Source organism: Syngnathus floridae, chromosome 1 (assembly GCF_059516105.1).
Source record: "Syngnathus floridae isolate MCC-2025c chromosome 1, RoL_Sflo_1.0, whole genome shotgun sequence".
Classification (NCBI taxonomy): Eukaryota; Metazoa; Chordata; class Actinopteri; order Syngnathiformes; family Syngnathidae; genus Syngnathus; species Syngnathus floridae.
Window position 1 is genome coordinate 2576904 of NC_142413.1, and position 21140 is coordinate 2598043.

At 42.2% G+C, this 21140-nt stretch overlaps 1 protein-coding gene across 4 annotated transcripts in view; it reads left to right on the top strand.

Moving 5' to 3' along the window:
• Window positions 1-21140, top strand: part of nlgn2a (neuroligin 2a) — a 55158-nt gene that overhangs the window by 7008 nt on the left and 27010 nt on the right. For 2 of the 4 annotated variants that reach the window (XM_088374934.1, XM_088374942.1), the window contains 2 exons: window positions 11942-12595; window positions 20586-20639. In XM_088374934.1, coding sequence (XP_088231060.1) covers window positions 12133-12595; window positions 20586-20639 — 517 coding nt within the window. In that variant the 5' untranslated portion in view covers window positions 11942-12132. The remainder of the gene's footprint in view (window positions 1-11941; window positions 12596-20585; window positions 20640-21140) is intronic. The other 2 variants (XM_088374952.1, XM_088374960.1) reach the window with 2 other exon arrangements.

Below are 21140 nucleotides of genomic sequence, written 5' to 3' on the forward strand. Positions count from 1 at the left end.
AAAGATACGCAATGCCCGCAGGGTGTAGGAAAGCGGAGCATGCCCAGGAGGTGCTGGATGCTCTTCCTTCTTGCTCACGCCGTGTACCGACCGCTGTTGCTACGGCTCCTGGGAAACGACTCATTTTTACGCTCTCACATTGTACGAATGTTAAAGTATGTGTATTTTCTTTACGCCGAGCATTTTTTGTGTCACCCGCCGCTGTTGCGTGGATGATGATGGCGGAAATGTTCTCGGGGAGTGTAGAGCGCTTTTTTTTTTTTTTTTTTTTGTCGTCTGGGCACATTAAGTCGCTTAAATGGCTCTCTCCGGCTCCAGCGGCTCGGCCTGTCACGCGCACGCAGGTTTACTAGCCTCGGGTGCATCTCGCTGTCGCTGTCACTGCGGCATGAGGGTAAATATGTTTTGGGGAATAATCGTCTGTGCCGAGTGCCTCCCCGTTACCCCCGGAGTCTTGCCTCGCTGTTGCATTTGGTCATGTCAGAGCCTTAATTCAAGGTCAGTCACGACAGATGCGGATTTGCAAGCCCAGCGCCGAGAACAAGTTGAAAATGACTCTTCCGGGCGTGAGAGGAAAGCGCTCCCTGGGGGGGGGGTTAGGGTTAGGGTTAGTTAAGACTATCAATAAGGCAGTGGTGTCGCTCTATGGTGAACATGCTCAAAAGCTTTTAGACAAAAGCTTTTAGACTTTTTAGTTCATCGGCCTCCAGTTTGCCGTGGAATCGATTCTAAAATCATGCGACGTGCACTATAAATCATTGACTGGCTTATGTCTTGAATGCATTCTCGCTTGGAATATTAGCCCTGTCGGGTTCTGGGTCAGTCGACTCGGGTTGATTACGAGAGCCCGGAATTCAAAGCAAACGTGGTGCCGCAGCATTGAGGTGTTATGCTGCATGCAAATAGAATAAGATACAAAGAGAGCTGCTTTAAAATCCGGATTAAAAATTATGCTCCCCATACTTAAGATCTTCTGATGCATTTCTATAGTCAATTTTTTGAAAATCATGTACGCCATTCAATAATTATGAAGATCTTCTGATGCATTCTGGAGTCAACTTTTTGAAAATCATGTACGTTATTTAATCATTTTAGGAAACTACCTTTTTTAAAATGAAATCCCTGCTTCGTTTTTAAATGTCTTAAATTCTTGTTTTTTTAAATGTCCTAAATTATTCTGCCTTTAGATCTTGTATTTTGCCTTCACGTTTAATTTTGTAACTAAGAAGCAAGTTGAGCGTGAAATGCAGCGTATAAGCAAAAAAAAAACGCCTCGTTTTAACACCAATGGTGCAGCAATACATTTTGACACTCACTATAACACTACTCCCATTCATATGTTCTTTATCCTCTCTGATGATCTGAGAGGAGGCAGCTCCTAGAGCCAGATTAGTTAGCATGTCGCTAACCCCAGCAGAACAGTTTTGCCCTTGAAGTGCTACACGTAAAGGTTCCCTCAGGACCATCCCATAGTCCCAGTGCCTGGATGTCTCTTTTCTGTCAGGACTCCACTCATGCATGCATCAGTGTTTGGAGCTCTTGAACAGTACGGGAAAAACCTGCCTGAAAATGAGGACAAATCCCTCGCCGCATTTACCTCATTCGTCATCTGTAATTTAATCCCATGTTAGTTACATGTTTAACTAGAGGTTACACGGACGTGGGGATGAGCAATGGCTTTTAGGAAGGGGGGGGGGGGAGCTTTCTGTTGCATTAGCGCTCAGCCGCTCACCTCGAGGGAAGCTGGAGACAGACCATGGAGGAGATGACGGGAGGAACTTGCGAGGTGGCTTAAAAATGAGCACGTGCGGGATGGCAAAGGGAATGCACGATGAGGGAGCGTAAAAAGAAAAAAGAGCTGAAAGGGAGAGTTTTGGTGCATGGGTGGAAAAGGAGAGAGGGGGGGGGGCGAGGCTGCGGCAACAAGATGAGACTCTTAAAGCGAGAGGGAACGGACAAAGCTGCAATGCTGGATAAAAGCCCACAATGGAGATTTGATACTGTGAAAGAGACAGAGAGAGTGCATTAGGGAACAAAACTATGAATGATGCATCAAAGGTTCCATCGTTTGAGTTATTGGGGCTGAGGCGGCGCGCGGCGCTTGAAAGGAATTTCATAAAAAAAAAGAAAAAAAGAAAAGAAAGGCGCGTGTCAACACGAGAGGAATGAAGGATTACCAAGATTGGTAGAAAGACCAAGAAAAGATTGAGCAACGGGAGAATAAGTGTGCGTTAGAGGGGTTATTCCTGGACTTGCAGAAAAGTGGAGGATACAATAGATGGAGAGAGGGAAAATTGTGTGTGTGCGTGAAAGAACACGGGTGTGCATTGTGAGAGAAATTGCATGAATAAACTTGGTAAACACCAAGAGAAGTGTGTGCGCGTTCACGTGTGTGTGTGCGTGTGTGTGAGAGAGGGAGAGAGAGGAAAAAAAAGTGGGAGAACACCCTTGGTTTGTGAGAGAGCGAAAGTGAGAGATAAGTTGATTAGAACCCAAGATAGGTCATTACTCAGTCAACCTCTTCTCCCTATGGATTGATCTCGTTATACACACACACACACACACACACACACACACACACACACACACACACACACACACACACACACACACACACAATTGCAATTTGAGGATTTTTGTCTGTCCCACGCTAATCTTGCAAGTTGCCTGTTGGCAGACACCGCTCCACCACGAGACCGCCCGGCGCTACCTGCCCGGCTCGCTAAGTAAAAAAGCCGCGTGTGAAATGCGCCTCGAATGGTTGCGAGACGGTGAGCTCGTACGAGCAGACCGCTGTTCAGGATCAAGGCAGATTGCCCGATCCAACTTTTGTTACACATCTTTTCATCACGTTCATCTCTCAATTTTTCTGATAACTCCGTTCCAGGGCGTCTAAAACCAAATGATACGAAAACCAAAACAGGGAAGCGTTCCGTTGATGTTGCCGGGCAGATGGAGACTGCTTATTCATGAGAAAGTTTGTTTTTTCGTGTGTGTGTGTGTAAAAAAAAAACGAGTAGAAAAATCCAGAAACTGAGGTTCCGCTATATTTTTGATCTGGTATCTTTGCGTTTTGGATTGCATGTGAGACTCTTAAAAGACTGAAAGAGACAAAGTCATGCATACAAATTGCAAATGGAGGATCCTTTCAGACGTACGTCCCTATTTTTATACACTGCCTGGATATAATAGAAGAGCACAGTAGATCCCCTCTTAGCCCAAGGGCACCATTCAAGGACATCTCCAACATGCACTTAAGCATGCTATGTGCTAGCAAGAGCTAGGACACACGTACATGCTTTCGGAAGCTGGCCCAACCCGTCTGACGGAGAATCGCCCGAATCTTTTTTACAATTCCCGCCATTTTATCCCAACACGAGCACACCACACGCACGTCATTGCCGCTGCTCTGCATATTCATCATCAGCGGGTCGTGTGCCAAAGCGATGGCAGCACTCCACGTCTCGCAGCAGGCTAATGCGGCCATTTAAATACCGCTTTGACCCCCACCCCCACCCTCTCCCACGGCACCTCCCTCTGCTTTCTGTCTGCTCCAATTTACTATACACGGACATGTAATGTGCATTTAATGTCATTTGGAGGCAGACAGACCTAAACGGAGAGCAGCGCAAAGGCCAATCGGGAGTCGTTTCTCCCGCCAAAAGAGAGGGCCCGCAAGGTCGCCCGCGGGGAGGGAGTTGACGTTGAGGACGAGAGGAAGGAGGAAGTGTCCGAGGGGGAGCGGAGGTGAGGTGAGGCGCCCTGTGGCGGCCTTGATGACTCAGCGGTGGAAGCCTGCATAATCGGAGGAGCGCTTTGGGCCTCCGCCACTCACATGAAATATTCAGTGAGACATTTTGGGTCGACTTGGCGGGGACAGGCGAAAAGGCCAAGCGTGTTAAAATATATGAAACTCCACTTTGTAGCGACGATGTGTGTCTTTAATTGGATTGACATGGATTAAGTATTCGAAACAAGGATGGGCCACTTCGATGGTGGAGAGGGCGTTAATTTGTCATCAGTGCTACTCTTGGGGACACAAAGCACTCAAACGTCACGAGGTACGATGTTTGTTCTGCATAATCGTTCCCTCCAAATTTGACCCTTGCTCGTACAGCCCAATATAAGCAGCTAGTGTAAACGCAACTATGATGTCTGCCCTCTAGTGGTGGTTAATGATATTACAATTCAAGACGTCATTTAAAAATATATGTTTTATTTTTTTGGATTTGAAAAAACCCCAAACCCACATAAGATTCGACAAACTCACATGCCAAGCTAACAGTTATACTAAATCTGATATTGTTTATTGCCAGACAGATTCATTTTGTTGCTTGCATTTGTTTGAAAAAAAAAAAATCTAAATTAAATTGTAATCACAGCATTGGAGGAAACAAAATATTAATTCATTCTTTTTTGATGATTCGTCATCAATTTTGCTTGGAAATGTAGATCAGTGCTTGTCGCTGCTTGTAACAAGCAGCAAGATATTTTTATTGTCAATGCGTTATTCCAATAAATGGACAAAAATCTCTAGGCATTTTGGAAAGGTTAGAGCCTCTTCTATTTGCTTCACCGACGGACTCTTTTGTGATACCGCCGGGCTCTTTGTGAAACATTTTGGATGTCGACTTTACCTACGATGCCTCTTTATTTATAGAAGCGCGGCGGCGTTGGTCGTTTGGGAGCCTCGCCGACTCCGACGTGTCGGGGCTCCGCCGTGAATAGTAAAGACGGCGTATCGGAAGGAGAGGACAAATGCAACGCGTTTTGCTTCATCAATCCTCCCGGCCTGCCGCTGCAGGCTGATGCATGGCCGCTGCACGTTGATGGCTCCCTCGCCATTTATCTCAATCAACGCGCTTGTCTGTTAGCCATCCAGCTTAAGAAACCTCGGCGAGTCAGACAAATGAGGAAGACACAGCAGGTTTATTAGGACAATAAAACACGTTACAAGCGCCTTGTTTTACAAATGGTTCACGGTGGTGCTTTCAAAGTTGAGAGAGTGTAGCAGACAAACAAGTCCTGGTAAAGTGAGGAGGGGGGGGGGGGGGGGGGTGGACAAAAAACAAAACTTCGGAACATACATGAGAGCTGTTAACAATCTGGCCATATTTGAAGAGTTAAAAAGATGATGACATTTATAAAATGAGGCTGGCATCCTGGCTGTCAAATGAGACTAAAAAACAAATACATAAATAAATGACTAAATATATAAGTAAATAAATAAATGAAATAATAAACGAAAGCACAAATGAAAGAATAAATAAAGAAATAAATGATTAAATAAATAAAAAAGCCCCTGTCATGGTCTTTCGCAGCATGACTTTGGTGCAATACAACTGACAACGAGGCGCTCTAATGTCAACAAACTGGCTGTTACGTTGATTCCCCTCCGTGACTTGCTAGCACTTGCAGCTGACAATGAGGCACTCTAGCGTTGATACTATTTGTAGGAAAGATTTTCAGGCATTTGATCCCCCCCAAAAAACTGAAATGGTGAAAAACAGTTCACCTCTATCATCGCAACATACTTTGCCCACATGTCATTTAATTGACAAACCAGTTTGACAGCCTTTTATTGCTCACTTCTTCATGCCCTGAAGTCCGTAATCTTGTACTTTCGTCTTTAAGGAGAGCGACGAGAGATTATAAAACGGTTTTGCACTCGTGGGCCGGTCAAATTCAGGCTCAATCTAATAAACACGCTTCGCTATCAATGCTTTTCTTCTCCCCTCATGTTCTGCGCCGACCAGCTTAAGCTGCAAAAAATATTGGAAAGCGTCCCCAAATAGGAGGGAGACGAACATCTTGGTGTGGCGCGACGTTAGAAAGATGCCTTGTTCATTTGCTGCTTGGAGACGGAGCAAGACTTTGAAACGACAAGCCTTGTGCGCAGGAGCGTGCGTCCGGAGCGATGGGCCTCATGTGTCCGCTGAACCGCGAAGCTGCGGAAGTAGAAGAGGAAGGAAGGGATGAAGCGCTGTGGGGGTGGGCAGTGTTCAGGTGGTGCTTGCTGACAGATTAGCGGCGAATGATGAAAGTGCTCACACGAGATTTAAAGCTATACTCCAAGGTGAGCGAGCGCTTGTAGGACAAAAAGGACTGACAAGGATTTGGAGGGGGATGAGATGGCAAGATAGGAGCGTGAGACAACATGACACGTACAAGAACCTCGCTAAGTCCCTCCATTTTGATGTTACTTGTCACTAGCTTGGAGTAAATGCATATGCCTTTGATAAATCGTCTTCTTCTGGTAAAAGCTCACCGAACAGCGATTTGGTCGTTTTAGGTCAAGCGAGCTTTTTTTTTTTTTTTTTTTTTAACATGCCGTCATGTCATGTTTATCACGATCGCACGTTTGCTACTGACGACAGTGACAAAGACAAGTTTTGCCAGTTACCTTGAAAAGTAACTCGATTACTCGACTTCAATAATAACGTACCTAAGGAGAGAGCTTCCCGAGAGTCTCATCAGCCCATTTGTAAAATAAAAATAAGTCGTCGGGATATTACGTCATTTTTGTCGTCGCTGGCATATAAAGAGGTAGAAATATGCCGACAAATGCTCTCCCAGTAATTTCTCAACATCAAAATGAAAAGCCAAGATTCACTGCCCAATCTTTGTCTTCTACTCAAAAACTGTGCTAATCTATATATATATTAAAAAAAAAAGTCAATCATGATATTGGTTTACAAGAGGTGAAAAACACCTGACAAACGTGCTCACCCTAAACCACAGGTGTCAAACTCGAGGCCCGGGGGCCAGATACGGCCCGCCACATCATTTTATGTGGCCCGCGAAAACAAATTGCGCATCAAATTCGTGTCATTTCTAGAATTGCAAATTGTCTTCACTTTTAATCATATCTTTTTTAAAAAAAAATATTTGACCAGTTTTTACTCGTCTGATTTGAAAACCAGTTATTTGTCAGTTTGTTTTGTAGCTTTTACTGGATATAAAATAAGGTCTTAATGGCCCACGGAAAAAAGCTATGACTACAATGCGGCCCGCGAAAAAAAAAGAGTTTGACGCCCCCGCCCTAAACTGTTGGATTCCAGTTGACGGCTTAGGACAAAACACTAAAGCTTCAATCGTTGCGTTAAATTAGCATTGGAAGCACACACAAGCACCTCGACAGAATTCAGGTGCCCCCTGCTGCGGGCTCTTCAAATGTAGGTCAGCCACACGCCAACACTGCGGGAAGCAAAAACCAAAGCCAACTAAAATACCCAAATATGACCGATGGTGAAATATAAAATCGTGAGGGTAAATCGGGTGGACGGCGGGTGCGTCGGGCCGCCGAGCGAGCCGATCCCGGTACGTGTGCGTGTTCGGAGGTTATATAACTCATCACGCTGCAATGCTTGGCACGTTGCGTCTATTTATAGCAACAGTTTGAAGGAAGTGTGACACACAGACACACAAAAAAGCCTCAGCCAGGCTTTGTGGGCGGCGCGCAGTCAAATAGGAGCTTTGTATTCCTGTGTTGCGCTCGTGTACTCTCAGCGGATAGAATTTAGGTACGCCTGCACAGATCCTGTGCCACAAATTCTGCTTATGAAAATAATAATCACTTTTTAATATATTTACATACAGTAGTGCCCAAGGATTCTTAATAAGGGAAATAAATTGCTCATATGTATTCATTTAATAAGACTGCAAGGCTCAAGCTTTGCCTCATGGTCCGTTAGCTTATTGCTAACGCTGGTTAGTATATCACAGGTGTCAAACTCGAGGCCCGGGGGCCAGATACGGTCCGCCAGATCATTTTATGCGGCCCGCGAAGACAAATTGTGCATCAAATTGGAATTGCAAAGTGTCTTCACTTTTAATAATATCTTTTTTATTATTTTTTTAATATTCGACCAGTTTTTACTCATCTGATTTGAAAATGAGTTATTCGTGAGTTTGAAAAAAACGAGTTTGACACCCCTGTTAATCACTCTTTTTGTATTTACAGTGGTGCTATTCTAGGGGCCCAAGAATTCTTAATAAGACAAATAATTTGGTCATAAGTATTCATTTAATATCACTAAGAAGCTTAAGCTTAGCCTTTTGGTTCGCTAGCTTATTGCTAACGCTGATTAGCAGTCGTGTCGTACTGCGATAGATTGAACACAAATGATGTCGTAACATTGCTCACAATCGTATCTTCTTGATCCTCTGCAAAGAACTCATTTGAGAGCTGAGCTGTTTTTGTTCTGCACCTCCATCTTTTTTTCTTTTTTTTTGATGTCACACCCTGCGTCTGTATTTGTGCATGGTTGTGTGCGAGTGTGACTTCCATTCTCCTTTGAAGCATGAGGAGACGATGCTCGCCGCCGCCCTCCCCGTTCACACTTCGACTCCCATAAAGGAGTCAATTCGTCAGAGACGTCAGGGGTGCTAACAAACAGCCGACCTCTTGCGCAAAGAGAGATTTTACAGGCGTGTGTTTGTTGAACATGTGGAGGTGCTAAATTTAAATTCAGACCGGAAATCTTAATCCAGTGCATGGGGTGGGGGGGTGGTGGTGGTGGGGGGGGGGTCCTCTCTTCAGTCGACTGTATAATGGACCAGTTTATTTGACAGCTGGCCCCGTCGCAGTGGCCGCAGCTGTCGCCGTGGCGACCGGGTCAGCCAAGTTAATTGTTCTCCGCGATGGTCTATCTCACACGAGCTCGGGCACAGAGTCATCCACGGTTAGCCCGCTAAGCAGAATTTTAACCTTTTAATCGGCGACCCAGCACCCAGCGCCGGAATGTCATCGGACTTCCTTTTTGATCCTTGCAGAACCAACACAGACTCGGTGTTAGAGAGGCGGTGGCTAATGTCAGGTGGCTAATTAAAGTCTGCTCGCGCATTAATTACGGGCCAACTGCAGCATCGGCGGGGCCTAATTGACGCGTCGCCAACCTTTGCTCGGCAGCACTTCCTGTAAGTTGGCTGCTTGTCGGTAGAGTGACTGTTTTTATTTAAATTGAAAAGTATAAATATGCCAGCTCCTTTATATTTTGCAGTAAAGTATTGGTCAGATTGTTTGAGAAGCTTTACTGCTGTGATGGGACGTCACTTGAGTATCTTAATCTTCCCATTGAAGCCTTTGACGAACCTTACGTTTTCATTACCGTAATTCGCGGAGTATAAACCGTGACTTTTTTCCAAAATTTTGAACCCTGCGGTTTATAGTCAGGTGCGGCTTATATAAGATTTTTTTCGTGATTTTTGTGATGACTTGATCACTTTTATACACTCGTAAAAAGACCACTGTTGTGCCGCTTATAGTCCGGTGCGGCTTATGTAAGAAAAAAACTAAAATATCCCTGAATTTTAGCTGGTGCGGCTTATAGTCCGGAAATTACGGTAGTTTTTATATTTGTTTTGACTTTTGTTTTCTAAGTATTCAGTTTTCACTAGTTTATAGAGCAAGTTTGTTAGTGTTTATTATTATTATTATTATTTTTTTATTCGTTTCAGTGTTAGGTTTGTTCTTTGTTTTTTAATTAATTCATCTGTCCGTCTAAATCAAGGCTGTCAAACTTATTTTTGTCGCAGGCCACATTATAGTTACGGCTTCCCTACAAGGACTGTGAAACCAAATGAATGTTTAATCATTGCGTCATATTGTCATATATTACCCAAAGATAGATTACTAGCTTTGAAATCAGATATCAAGGATAACAGTTTGTTCAATTATTGTTCAAGTTTTTAAAAGATAAAACGTTATTACACATGGAAAATATTTTGGTGCAGATTTTAGCCGTGATCATTGAAGTTGACGGACATCATTTGCTTTCACGAGCCACATAAAATGATTTCAGATCTGGCCCCCAGGCCTGGACTCTAACACTGGTGGATTTAAATGATACCAGAAACTAAAACAGAAATAAGAAAGTGTGTTGCGACGTTTGTGACGAAAAGGAGAAAAACAAGAATCCAAACAAGTAGAGAAAAAAATTAAAAACCCTGCTAATTTGGCAAAACAAACGAGCCCCCTCGCGAGTGTAAAACACATCATGCGAGCGATACGCAAACGAGGGCTTGATGTGCCTTTGAGCAAGCTCGCCAGATGCTGCTGAGTTTGGCGGCCGTTTGGGGGGGGGGGTGGCAGAGACTGGGCTAGACAGCAGGAGACTCGAAAATGTTGTGTGATTAACGTTGTGGAGTTTGCCAACTGGCGCGTTTCGCCTTGAGGTGTGGATGGTGCAGTAATGGGAAAGAAGAGGCAACACCCTTTTAACCCCAAAATGAAATATGAGGAGGCTCTTATGTAAAATATATAAAATAAATAATGTAAAATATTATACACAAGCGGTACAGAAAATGGATGGATGAATAAAAAGCTGATGTGGCAGTTTTGGAATCAGTCATTATTTCATGCTTCATTCAATTTGTTGCGCTACTACTTCTGTTGTGCCTGCTTTGACCACAAGGGGCACTATAATTATGTCATACAGAGGAGTCACGACTATACTGTGTTTTTTTTTGTTTTGTTTTTTTGTTAAGGATGAGGACATGTAAATGTCCGTTGCTTCTATTACTTTATATATTTTATATTATAACACTGCTAATTGTTAGCATTTCAATTATCTTTTACCTTCTTTGGTAAAAGGTAAGAAAGTACAAATAAGGCATGCTCAATGTTTTTTTTTAGCCCAGTGTATATCTGATATTTGGCAGAATAAAACTCAGATCACCGATTAATCGAAGGATTAATTTCAAACATACACACCGAACTTTCTTTTTGTCCCTTAATGCTTAAAACAAAGATGTGAGTTTATATCCCAATAAAGTAATTTCCCTTAAAATTGCATGAAATTAATTTGCGCAATATTTGCGTACATACTTTAGAGTGCCCAATTCTCTTTCCGAATCTTTCCGAATCTTTCCTCTCGTGTTTTGACGCTAAAAGCTGGGATCTTGGATCCGCCAGCTTCGTCCCCGCCTCATCAATCACTTATGCTTGCCCGCTGCGAGTACACAAGCTGGATCAATTCTGCCTGCTAAATTAAGCCAATTTACATCGAAACCCTCAGATGCACTCTGCAAGTCTGGAGTTTGACTCAGTGTATTATAAAATATAGCACTCACTTATTTTTGTGGTGGGGGGGTATTTTTTTTTTCCACTCTGAGGGAATGCAGAGAGAAACAAAAGCAGGTGCTGCAGATGCATTCAGTAAGTCCTCCCTGACAGTAGTTGGCGCTATCCTGTGGCATTTTGATGCATCGGTACATTATTATTTGCGGCTGAAAGAAATTTGATCTTTTTTTTGTGGTAAATTAACTTTTATAACGTCAAAGTATGAGTGAGTAGAGTGACATCCCTACTCGCAACTTTTAACTCGCAAGATATTCCACTGGCAAAGCAAACGGAAGACAACGGCCTTAAATTGCTCCGGTGCAATTACGCACTTCTAGATTAAGCAATTAAAGCCAGATCGTAAAGCACAAAGCGAGCGTCGCCATCGGAAAAGAGCTCTAAAAATTGCTGTGAATGGCTGTTCCCGCGCCGTTACGTAAGCGGCCAACAATGTTCTGATGACACTGTAATCTCCCGCGTGCATTTGTGACGGGCCGTGTCACATGAGGATTTGCACTCAAGATTACATGAACGCCTCCGAGGCGCTTGTGCATGCACAAAAAAAACAACAGTGACATCACCTCAAAGGGTTAACAACATATAGTCCAGTCCTTGTGTAGGTTACAGCAGGACAAGTTCAAATAAGTCCAAATGAGAGCGGTGGTGCATAAAGTGAACTCACTCTGCGGGAGGTTTCCTAAGTCACATGACACCGTACCAATGGACGGATTTATTTTCAGCACAGTTCTGTGCGCCGAAAGCATTTTCCTTAAATGAACCCAGTTAAGTACATCTGTCGCGCGTCTCCTTGTCATGGAAGACTTTTCGGAACTCACCTAATCGCTGTTTTGTATTCATGTGCTCTTGTATCTCCACCAGGACAGGACGCAAAGGGATGGAACGTAACAGAACCACGACTGGGACGGCTTTGGATCGTATTCAGCACTGACGTGGCAGAGGCCCGCCCTCCGAAATCCTGCCGCACCCCCTTCCACATGACCTTCACGGGGCGGCGCTTGTCGAGTCTGTCACCCTTGGACTTCTACGTTTTGATTATTCCATAAGCAGCCATGCTTTTATTTCTACTTGCAAGCGAAGGAAAAAGACAAAAGTCCCTAATGGCAGACTGGTGCATGCACTTGGGCCTCACCCTCCTCTTAAATGCGGCCTGCGGTCAAAAGGTGGAGCCCCCCAAGCATCCCGTAGTCACCACAAACTACGGCAAGCTCCGAGGGATCAAGAAAGACCTCAACAACGAGATCCTGGGCCCGGTGGAGCAGTACCTGGGCGTGCCCTACGCCACCGCGCCCATCGGGGACCGACGTTTTCAGCCGCCCGAAGCCCCGGGCTCGTGGCAGGAGATCCGCAACGCCACTCAGTTTGCCCCCGTGTGCCCCCAAAATGTTCACGGGGTGCTGCCCGAGATCATGCTGCCTGTTTGGTTCACGGACAACCTGGACGTAGCGGCCGGGTACATCCAGAACCAGAGCGAGGATTGCCTCTATCTCAACGTCTACGTGCCCACTGAGGATGGTGAGTGCTGGGCTGCTGGGTGGGAGGGACGAGGGGTAAAGTGGGCGGGGACTGACTCTGTGCTAGGCCCTCCCTCCCCGGCAGTCGGTCCAATCATCATTCGTTCACTCACAGCACTTGAATGCGGTTGAAGTAACTGCAAAGCTGTGATTGGCCAATCGGTCTTAAAGGGGAGGGGCTTAGCAAAAAGTCATAAATGAATGACGTTTCATATTTCTCTTGGGTTTTTTTTGGATCATGTGTGCTTCTTACAAGACCAGCGGTACCTCGACGTACATGTTTTTGAACATCTACACAACCAGATCGGAATGATCACTCTCTTCTTTGGAGCGTTGATCCAAATCCAAATCAAAGTTTCATGTTTGACTTGTTTTCCAAAATGAAAAGATGTCGTATCTGATTGATGGCATGATGGCAGCCCAAGATGATGGTTTTCTGGAGTTCTGGTAACGTGTTGGTGGGGGTCATCCCGCCTTGACCACATTTTTTTTTTTTCCCCACTGTTTTTTTCTTCGTCTTTTTGGGAGCCAAAGTGCCTTAATAGCATTCCGATTCATTTTAATTGGGAAAATTGATTCAATTGAATTAAGAGCTTGGTTATGGGACAAATTAAACTTGTAAGCCAAGGTACCGCTGTATGTGGACAAAAATATTGGGTCATACCTCTAACAATCAATTATTAGATGGAATAGACACCCCTTAACTTGCCGCCATATATTCTTTATTTGTCTTTCAATTTTTTTATCAAACATTTTGAGGAGTTCATTTTCTGTCCTGTCAGTCCCTAACTGGGTCACCACAATAGTTTACTGTCACTGGTATGACTTAAAACATGGTCATGAAAGGTCAAGCCGCCTCCACTTTTCGATCCATCAATGTTCACCAACATTGTGGATTTTTTTTTTTTTTTTAATCTACGTACCACAAGTGTGCGAAAAACATTTCCATCTTGTCCGATCGGAAGAGTTCGCATCTTTCTATTTGACTTCTTTCTTTTGAGTGCTAGCCGGCACTTTTTTCCTTCTCAGAAAAGTCTTTCCCGTGGTCTTTTTTCATATTTGATTCTCAATCATATTTATTATTTAGCCTTTCGTTTCTTCATTTGTATTCACGCTGGGTTTGAACGTGACGGGAGATTGCCAATCTTGCTTCAGACATGGAGTCCGGAACGTATTAGGACCTTGTGTAGGTTCTGAAAAGCAGAGTCAGTGGTTTTCCTCATAAATCATAGCAAGGGCTGTTCATCTGGCTCCTGCAGAGTCACGATGGATCGATGGGAGGGAGGGGGTGGTCTGCATGAGGGCGGGGGTCGTTCCCAGCTAGCCCCGAGCATGAAGGCAAAATGTGAGCTTCCATTAGCACACACGACTTTCACTGGAGAGGGCTCGGAAGTGTGAATGACCCACTTCGGAATGTAAATAACAACAAAAGCTGACCACTGCGTTACGAGTTAAGGTGCCCCGGATTCGAATTCAATTTGTAAATCTAACAGTACGGGAGTAGTACGTGTGTCAGCATTTCTGATTTTCTATGACCCTTGATCTGTTTTTGTTGTTTGGTGCTTATTTTGTCCCATAAGATGGTAAATGATCAACGTGTGCTTTTGGAAATGGCCGGCGGTGAACGAGTTAATTAGTTCTCCTTGATTGAGCGTGGAGGGCAGTTCTGCCAGGCGATGCTCCGGAATGTCAACTTGTCATCCCGGCCTCGTTAGCGCCGGGCTTCCTGGGCGTGGTTGCCGCCTGTGCGCTCGTAATTATTCCATCCGCAGCGCCATCCATCTCCGTGCGTCAACCCACATCACACGCCTCTTGCAATGTTTCAATTTCCTTTCGAGATCCCTCGGGAGCAGCTCGATGCTAACGCGGTAACGGAGGCCCGCGGCCGCGCCGATGCTCGCTACGACGTTGCCGGGGAGATGTGTCGATAAGCGAGAAGTAGAGAAGGAAAAAAATACAAATACTTAAAATATGATCTATGCCTGCCGATTCCCCCAAACCGACAAAAAAAAAAAAAAAATCTCTTCTCCTTCTCTTGCTAGTCTTGGTCGAGAAGAAAAATGCACAAAATGGATTTCTGCATTAGTGTGTGAAAGCCCGTCAAGAAGCAAATGAACAACATTTTGCCCGTTGACAAATTGATTAATTCCAGAACTAAATCCACTAACCATTTCCACGTCTTGGGAACTTTGTTGCTGAAACTCCATTTAGTTGAGGGAGAGCTTCTCCTGTCCTGTGTGTCTTCCTGCATTATGTCAGACACGACTTCCTGATCCTCCCCTCATCCATTTAACTCTGAATTCTTCTTGGAGATGGAAACCAATCAAGCTTGGAGAGAGACTTCTCTTTACAAGTGGACTTTATTTGAACATTAGTGAAAAGCTTGAGTGTGTCTGTTTCTTTTATGTTTTGTCATGGATCACGGTCTGGCTTAGTGGACCCCAAGTTGAAAGGAAGAAACTCTTGCTCGTTGAAGACTAAAAGGGTTTGTCGCAGTTGTTCTGACTATCATTTGCATAGCAGTGAAAAAATGATTTCTTAAGATGGAACCCAAAGGCAAAAAATGAAAACAGAAGGGGCCCCGAAATTGAACCCTGTGGAACACCATACGGCAGTAGGGCAGATTGCTGTCAGGCATCAAAATGTGGTCTTACCACCTCGCGCCAAATGAACTTTAGCACAGTTGCCAAGATTTTTAACAAGTTACGTCCTGGGGGTGGAGCTTATGGCACGCGGCCGTTTGTGGGCTTTGTCCTGCGCGTGCTCCATTTCGCAAGTCGACTCGCAGCTTCCCGATCGCCGACGGGTGAGCGGTGGAGAAAGTAATATGACTTGCTTGCTCATCTCAATGATCCATTTAGGCACTGCGGAGTGAATTGACTTTTCAGCGGCACTTAAATAATCACACTATCTGATTTAAGTGCGGGGTGCGAGAAGTACCTCTGATTGTGTTCTATTAAAGATCTCAGGAGTGTTAGCAGCACCGTGTCGCACGCTCCATTTATCCCAATGACCGAACGTATCTCCTTAATACTCCATTTCAGGCACGGATTTGTGAGAATAATAATACCCGAGTTTGATTCAGTCTGTCAGAGAGCTACTGCTTTCAAAATGTGTTTATGATTATGCGTGTCGTTCGCAATAGTGTCAAACACTTTGAATCAACGCCAGCATTATTATCCTTGTCACGCAGGTCTTGCGTTCCATCTTATTAAGATGGTGCAGGTGTTGTCCCCAGCTGCCTGGTCAGCGCTTTTCAAGCAAGTGCAATCGGCCATCTTGCTGTGGACTGTTGATTCAGCATGAACGTACAAATGAATCAAATTGGACAAAAATAAAAGTTTATTGTGACGCTTTCAAGTCCTCACGCAACCTTGAGTGGAAAACATTCCCCAAAATATTTATATATATTTTTTTTATTTTTTATATATATATTATATATATATATTATATATATATATATAATATATATATATAATATATATATATATAATATATATATATATAAAATAAAAAATATACTCCAATTGTGTATTTATATATATATATATATATATATATATATATATATATATATATATGTATATATATATATATATATATATATATATATATATATATATATATATATATAAAATAAAAAATATATTCCAATTGTGTATATATAAAAAATAAAAAAAATATTCCAATTGTGTGTATATATATATATATATATACCCGATTGGAATATTTATTCCATATCCTTGAAATTTAGTCATTCCAACAGTGACCATGTAGTTACAGCTCATTGAGCTACCGTATATTATTATGGGATGCTTTGCTATACATACAGCACTCGTCTTCCACACTCAAAGGGCCGTTTCTTCTTCCTTTCTGATCTTTCTGGAACTGAGCATGATGGTGGCAGTGAATGCAAATCGCCCCCTCCCCCCACTACCCCACCCTGAGCTCCTTACCTCACACACATAAATAGCCTGCACCTCCCACAGTGCTCAATGCAGGGGAGCCTTTGAATCCTTTCAGCACCACGGACAGCGCATACCCAGATACGTAGATATCGGCGGGAGGGAACTGATGACAAATGACAGCTATAGAAGGATAAAAAAAAAAGAAAAACAGCTTGTTTTGAGTTCCCAGGGCACATTTTGTTCAATTTGTATTATAGCTACTTTATATTGCGATTCAGCACCATGGATAGCGCATACCCAGATTCATAGATATCGGCGGGTGGAAACCTCAAACTGTCAAATGACAACTTTACAGGAACTCAAAAAAATAAAACACCAGCTTGTTTTGAGGTCCCAGGCAACATTTTGCTGACTTTGTAGTATAGCTACGAATCAACATTATACTACCTAAAGAAACGAAGATGCGAATAAAATGACGATAAAAACAAGACAACCACAAAGCTGCTGCAGCCGAGTACTCCCAAAAAACGTTTTAAGCTTTCACCGTGAAGAAAACGTCACACAAACAAACGACGGCCATGCAAGAAATAAAACTATAAGATGAGAGTAGTTTTGCAATACGGCGACAAAACTTCCCACCAGAAGCAGACGACAAGAAATCACCGCAAAGTGAATGTGAGCTGTTTTTCATTAAGAAGCCGTAAGTGTAGCCTGTTCTCGTGGGAATGGACAGACCAAATAAATTTGTCCGGCGATTGGATTATTTTGGTCCACTTTATGAGAAATGTCTATGTGCAACTCGTGTTATTGCTTTTAGTACGCCTACTCCAAGGTCCAAACGCTCCAAACTTGGTTCAACCCCACAGAGAAATAAAGGAATATAAATGCTAATTTATTAAAGTGTACCTGTGGTGCTCAAAAGGGGGAAAAATTGTTTAGCAAGAAAAACTGTATCTTTGGTTGCACTTGTTAGAACAAGCTCATAAGAGCTCTATGAACTATTTTTCAAGAGATCTTTGGGGCGGCCATGTTGCTTGGAAGAAGGTTAGCCGTGACGTAGCGGCGTTGAGTCATTCTTGCAATTTTACAGCGTCATACTGATGGAAGGTAAATAAATAATCTGATGTCGAATGAGGAAGGAGGGTTAGGCTAATATGTGTGTATTTCGCCTCCACTGATTAAAAATGTCAATATAACAATTAGCGCTGCATAATATAAAAAAAATATTAATACTCCGATATTGGCCTATTCAATATTTATACATTGAGCTTGCTTATTTTGCTGGCAAAAAAATAATAATTATAAATTATTATAATTATTATTTAATAAATTATTTTGTTTAATTCAATATAATTTTTCATTATGTAATACAAATGTCGATTCTTTGTTGAATATTGCAAAAATATTGCTATATTGAATAATATATTATGTAATATTTTCCAATATTATGTGGAGAGATAAAATGAATGGAAAAATGGCGTCATTGTGTGTTGGCGATGGCAATGGATCTTATTTGCAGTCAGTTTTGGTGTGGGCGAAAGCATGAATAGCGAATCGTGCGTTTGTGCGCGCCGGTTTCCACGCTTCGAAAATGGCTTTAACCTTCACGCCGACTTGATAATTACCACTCTGTAAATGTCATTCCGTCAGCTTCCCCGTCACTCGGCGCGTCTTCCTTGTTTGCTTTTCGCTCACACCCGGTTTCACACGACATGGCCGCCAATATCATCTGTTTACGTTTTGGCTTTTTTTTTTTTTTTTTTCGCCCTCCTCGTTTTCAGTCCAGGATTTAGACTTCCCGTCTCCTTTCTGCCCTTGAGCAGATAGTCATCAATGGGGGTGGTGTCATCTGCTTCATTTAAAGGCTGAATACCTGCACGGCTTAACGTTTTTTTTTTTTTTTTTTTTTTCTAAATGGATTTGACCCAATTTTTTATGGACTGATCTTTAGGCTTATGTCGTGAAATTGGTCTTGGCGGGTTTTCATAATCCTCCAGATAGACAGACATCATTCCATTCAATCCATTGTGTAGGAAAAGAAAAGTCTCTTTACAAAACAGATTTGCTTCCCAATTGAAAAGTGTGTCTAAATTTTTATTACTGCGTGACCGCTAAAATGGAAGTTTCCTAGAAACGTCGATTATAACGTTTGCGTGTTGTGATTTAAAAGCAATGCGTTGATGGAGAGCGCCGTCAAACATTCTCATCAGCTTCTTTAAACGGCATCGTCGTCTTCCTATTTCTTTCTTTCCCTTCTTGATTCCCACCGCTCCTCGTCTCAGACACTCGTTGCAATGTCAATCAAACTCCATCGAGTGCTCGTCTTGTCGACGTGTCGCCAAGCCGGTGAATGTTGCTTGATTAAACGACTCCTTGTGCTACATCACTCACCTTTTGCAAAAAAAAAAAAAAACGCGAGACAAAACAAATAGCTAGACAGAGCTTACAAATATTTTTACATCGTAATTGTTATGTATACATAAATGACATCATGTATATCATATATATATATATATATATATATATATATATATATATATATATATATATATATATATATATATATATATATATATATATATATATATATATGATATACATGATGTCATATATATATATATATATACATATATATATATATATATATATATATATATATATATATATATACATATATATATATATATATATATATATATATATATATATATATATATATATTCAGTGTATATATGGTATATTCATAACTGGAAATATAGGGATATATACTGTATATATGTATATAAATGTATACACATGTATATGTATATATATATGTATATGTGTATATAGTATGTATCAATGTATTTATATGTGTATATTTACATATGTATATAAATGAATATATACATACACACACACACACGCAGGTTTACAATATACATGTGTATATATTTCTATATGTATATATATGTATGTATATATGTATGTATGTGTATGTATATATATATATATATATATATATATATATATATATATATATATATATATATATATATATATATATAGACACACACGCACACACACATACATACATATACACACACACGCATATCTACAATAACGTAGAGAGAGAGAGAGAGAGCAAGATAGAGAGAGAGCGAGCTAGAGATAGATATATAGATATATAGATACACATGCACACAAAATCACTTACTCATTTGTTGTCGTTTTCTTTTAAGGTAACATTCGAAGTTTACGTCCAATTACCAATTGATTTTCTTGGTAGTTTCCTTCCTAAAAGCAGCCAGTGGGCAGACAGGGTCAAATGAAGAATTTTTTTTTTCACCTGCGCCCCTTAATCAGTCGCTCTTGTTGCGTTACGTAATTATTGACCGACTCTGTGAATAATGACAGCGTGTCCCGTCGGACGTGGCTTTTGTTTTTTTCCGAACACGACAGGGATATCGTTTATTCGCTGTGCAGCGGTGTAATTGAAGGTTTTTGGTTTTGTGGTTGACCGCGTGGCGCTATGGCGTACTAATTGACGATTGTTTTGCTCTTTGTGGATGTGATTTCACCGCTTAAATAGCAGCTGTGCGGTTAAATTGTTGCCGATCAAATCAGCTAATTTTCTGCTACACAGCTTTTCTTTTTTTTTTTTTTTTTTTTGGAGAAAGGGGGATTTTTTTTGTTTGTTTAATTGGGAGGTAGGAAGCCTTAAAAACTGTAATCACCTCAGTTGGTAGACACGCCCATCCTGATGCAGCTGCACCAATCGGGGATCGGGCTGGAGCACATTTCTCCCGCAGGAGGAGAGAAGCAAAAGAGGAGATGACGACATCATCAGCTTTCTTGATCTTGTGTCTTTTCTTGTGATGAATGTGTCTGTGATGCATTTTGTTTTTGTCCTCTTTTGAAACAACAAAACACAACAACAACAACAAAACACAAACTGCTTTGTCTTTTTTGCTCTTGCTTCTTTTCTTATTTTTTGGTATTCTTTTTTTGTCTTTTAATTTTTTTTTAAAAACGTTTTTTGCCAGTAATCTTTTTTGAATTTTCTCTTTTCTCTTTTTCCCCCCCTTTTTTTCTGAACCCTAGGTCCGCTCACAAAAAAACACGATGAATCTGCAGCCAACAAGCCTCGAGACGAAGGTATTTTTGATGCATGTTTTGCCTTTTTTCTTGTTTCCAGTCTTTTTTGGGGGTGTGTATGGAAAACACACACACACGCACACACACATACACACGCATAAATATGCTGACTTGAATCAAAAGCCATCGCTAGGACGAACTCCATCTGGGAGTCATTGTGTGTGTTTTCCATCCTCATCACCTTTTCCCAAGCGACCTTGAACGCATCGCGCCACCTTTGTCCCCAAAATGCAGATGAGGCCCATCATGATTGGGCCTCAATCCCTCAGCCCGAGGGTGAAATTGCCACCGGAGTCCGCCAATAAACCCGCCGGCCAATCATATCAGGTTGGTTCAAGGGGGGCATCCAAGGACTTGTTTATCTCCTCGCTGCAGCACTGGAGCTGATCTTATCATCGCTCTTGTTCCTTGAAGGCATTTTTTTCTTCTCAGGTTTTATGAGGGGCAATCTTTTTTTTCCTCTTGGGCAAGTTTGAGGCTTTTTGCTGGGCGGCAAATGGA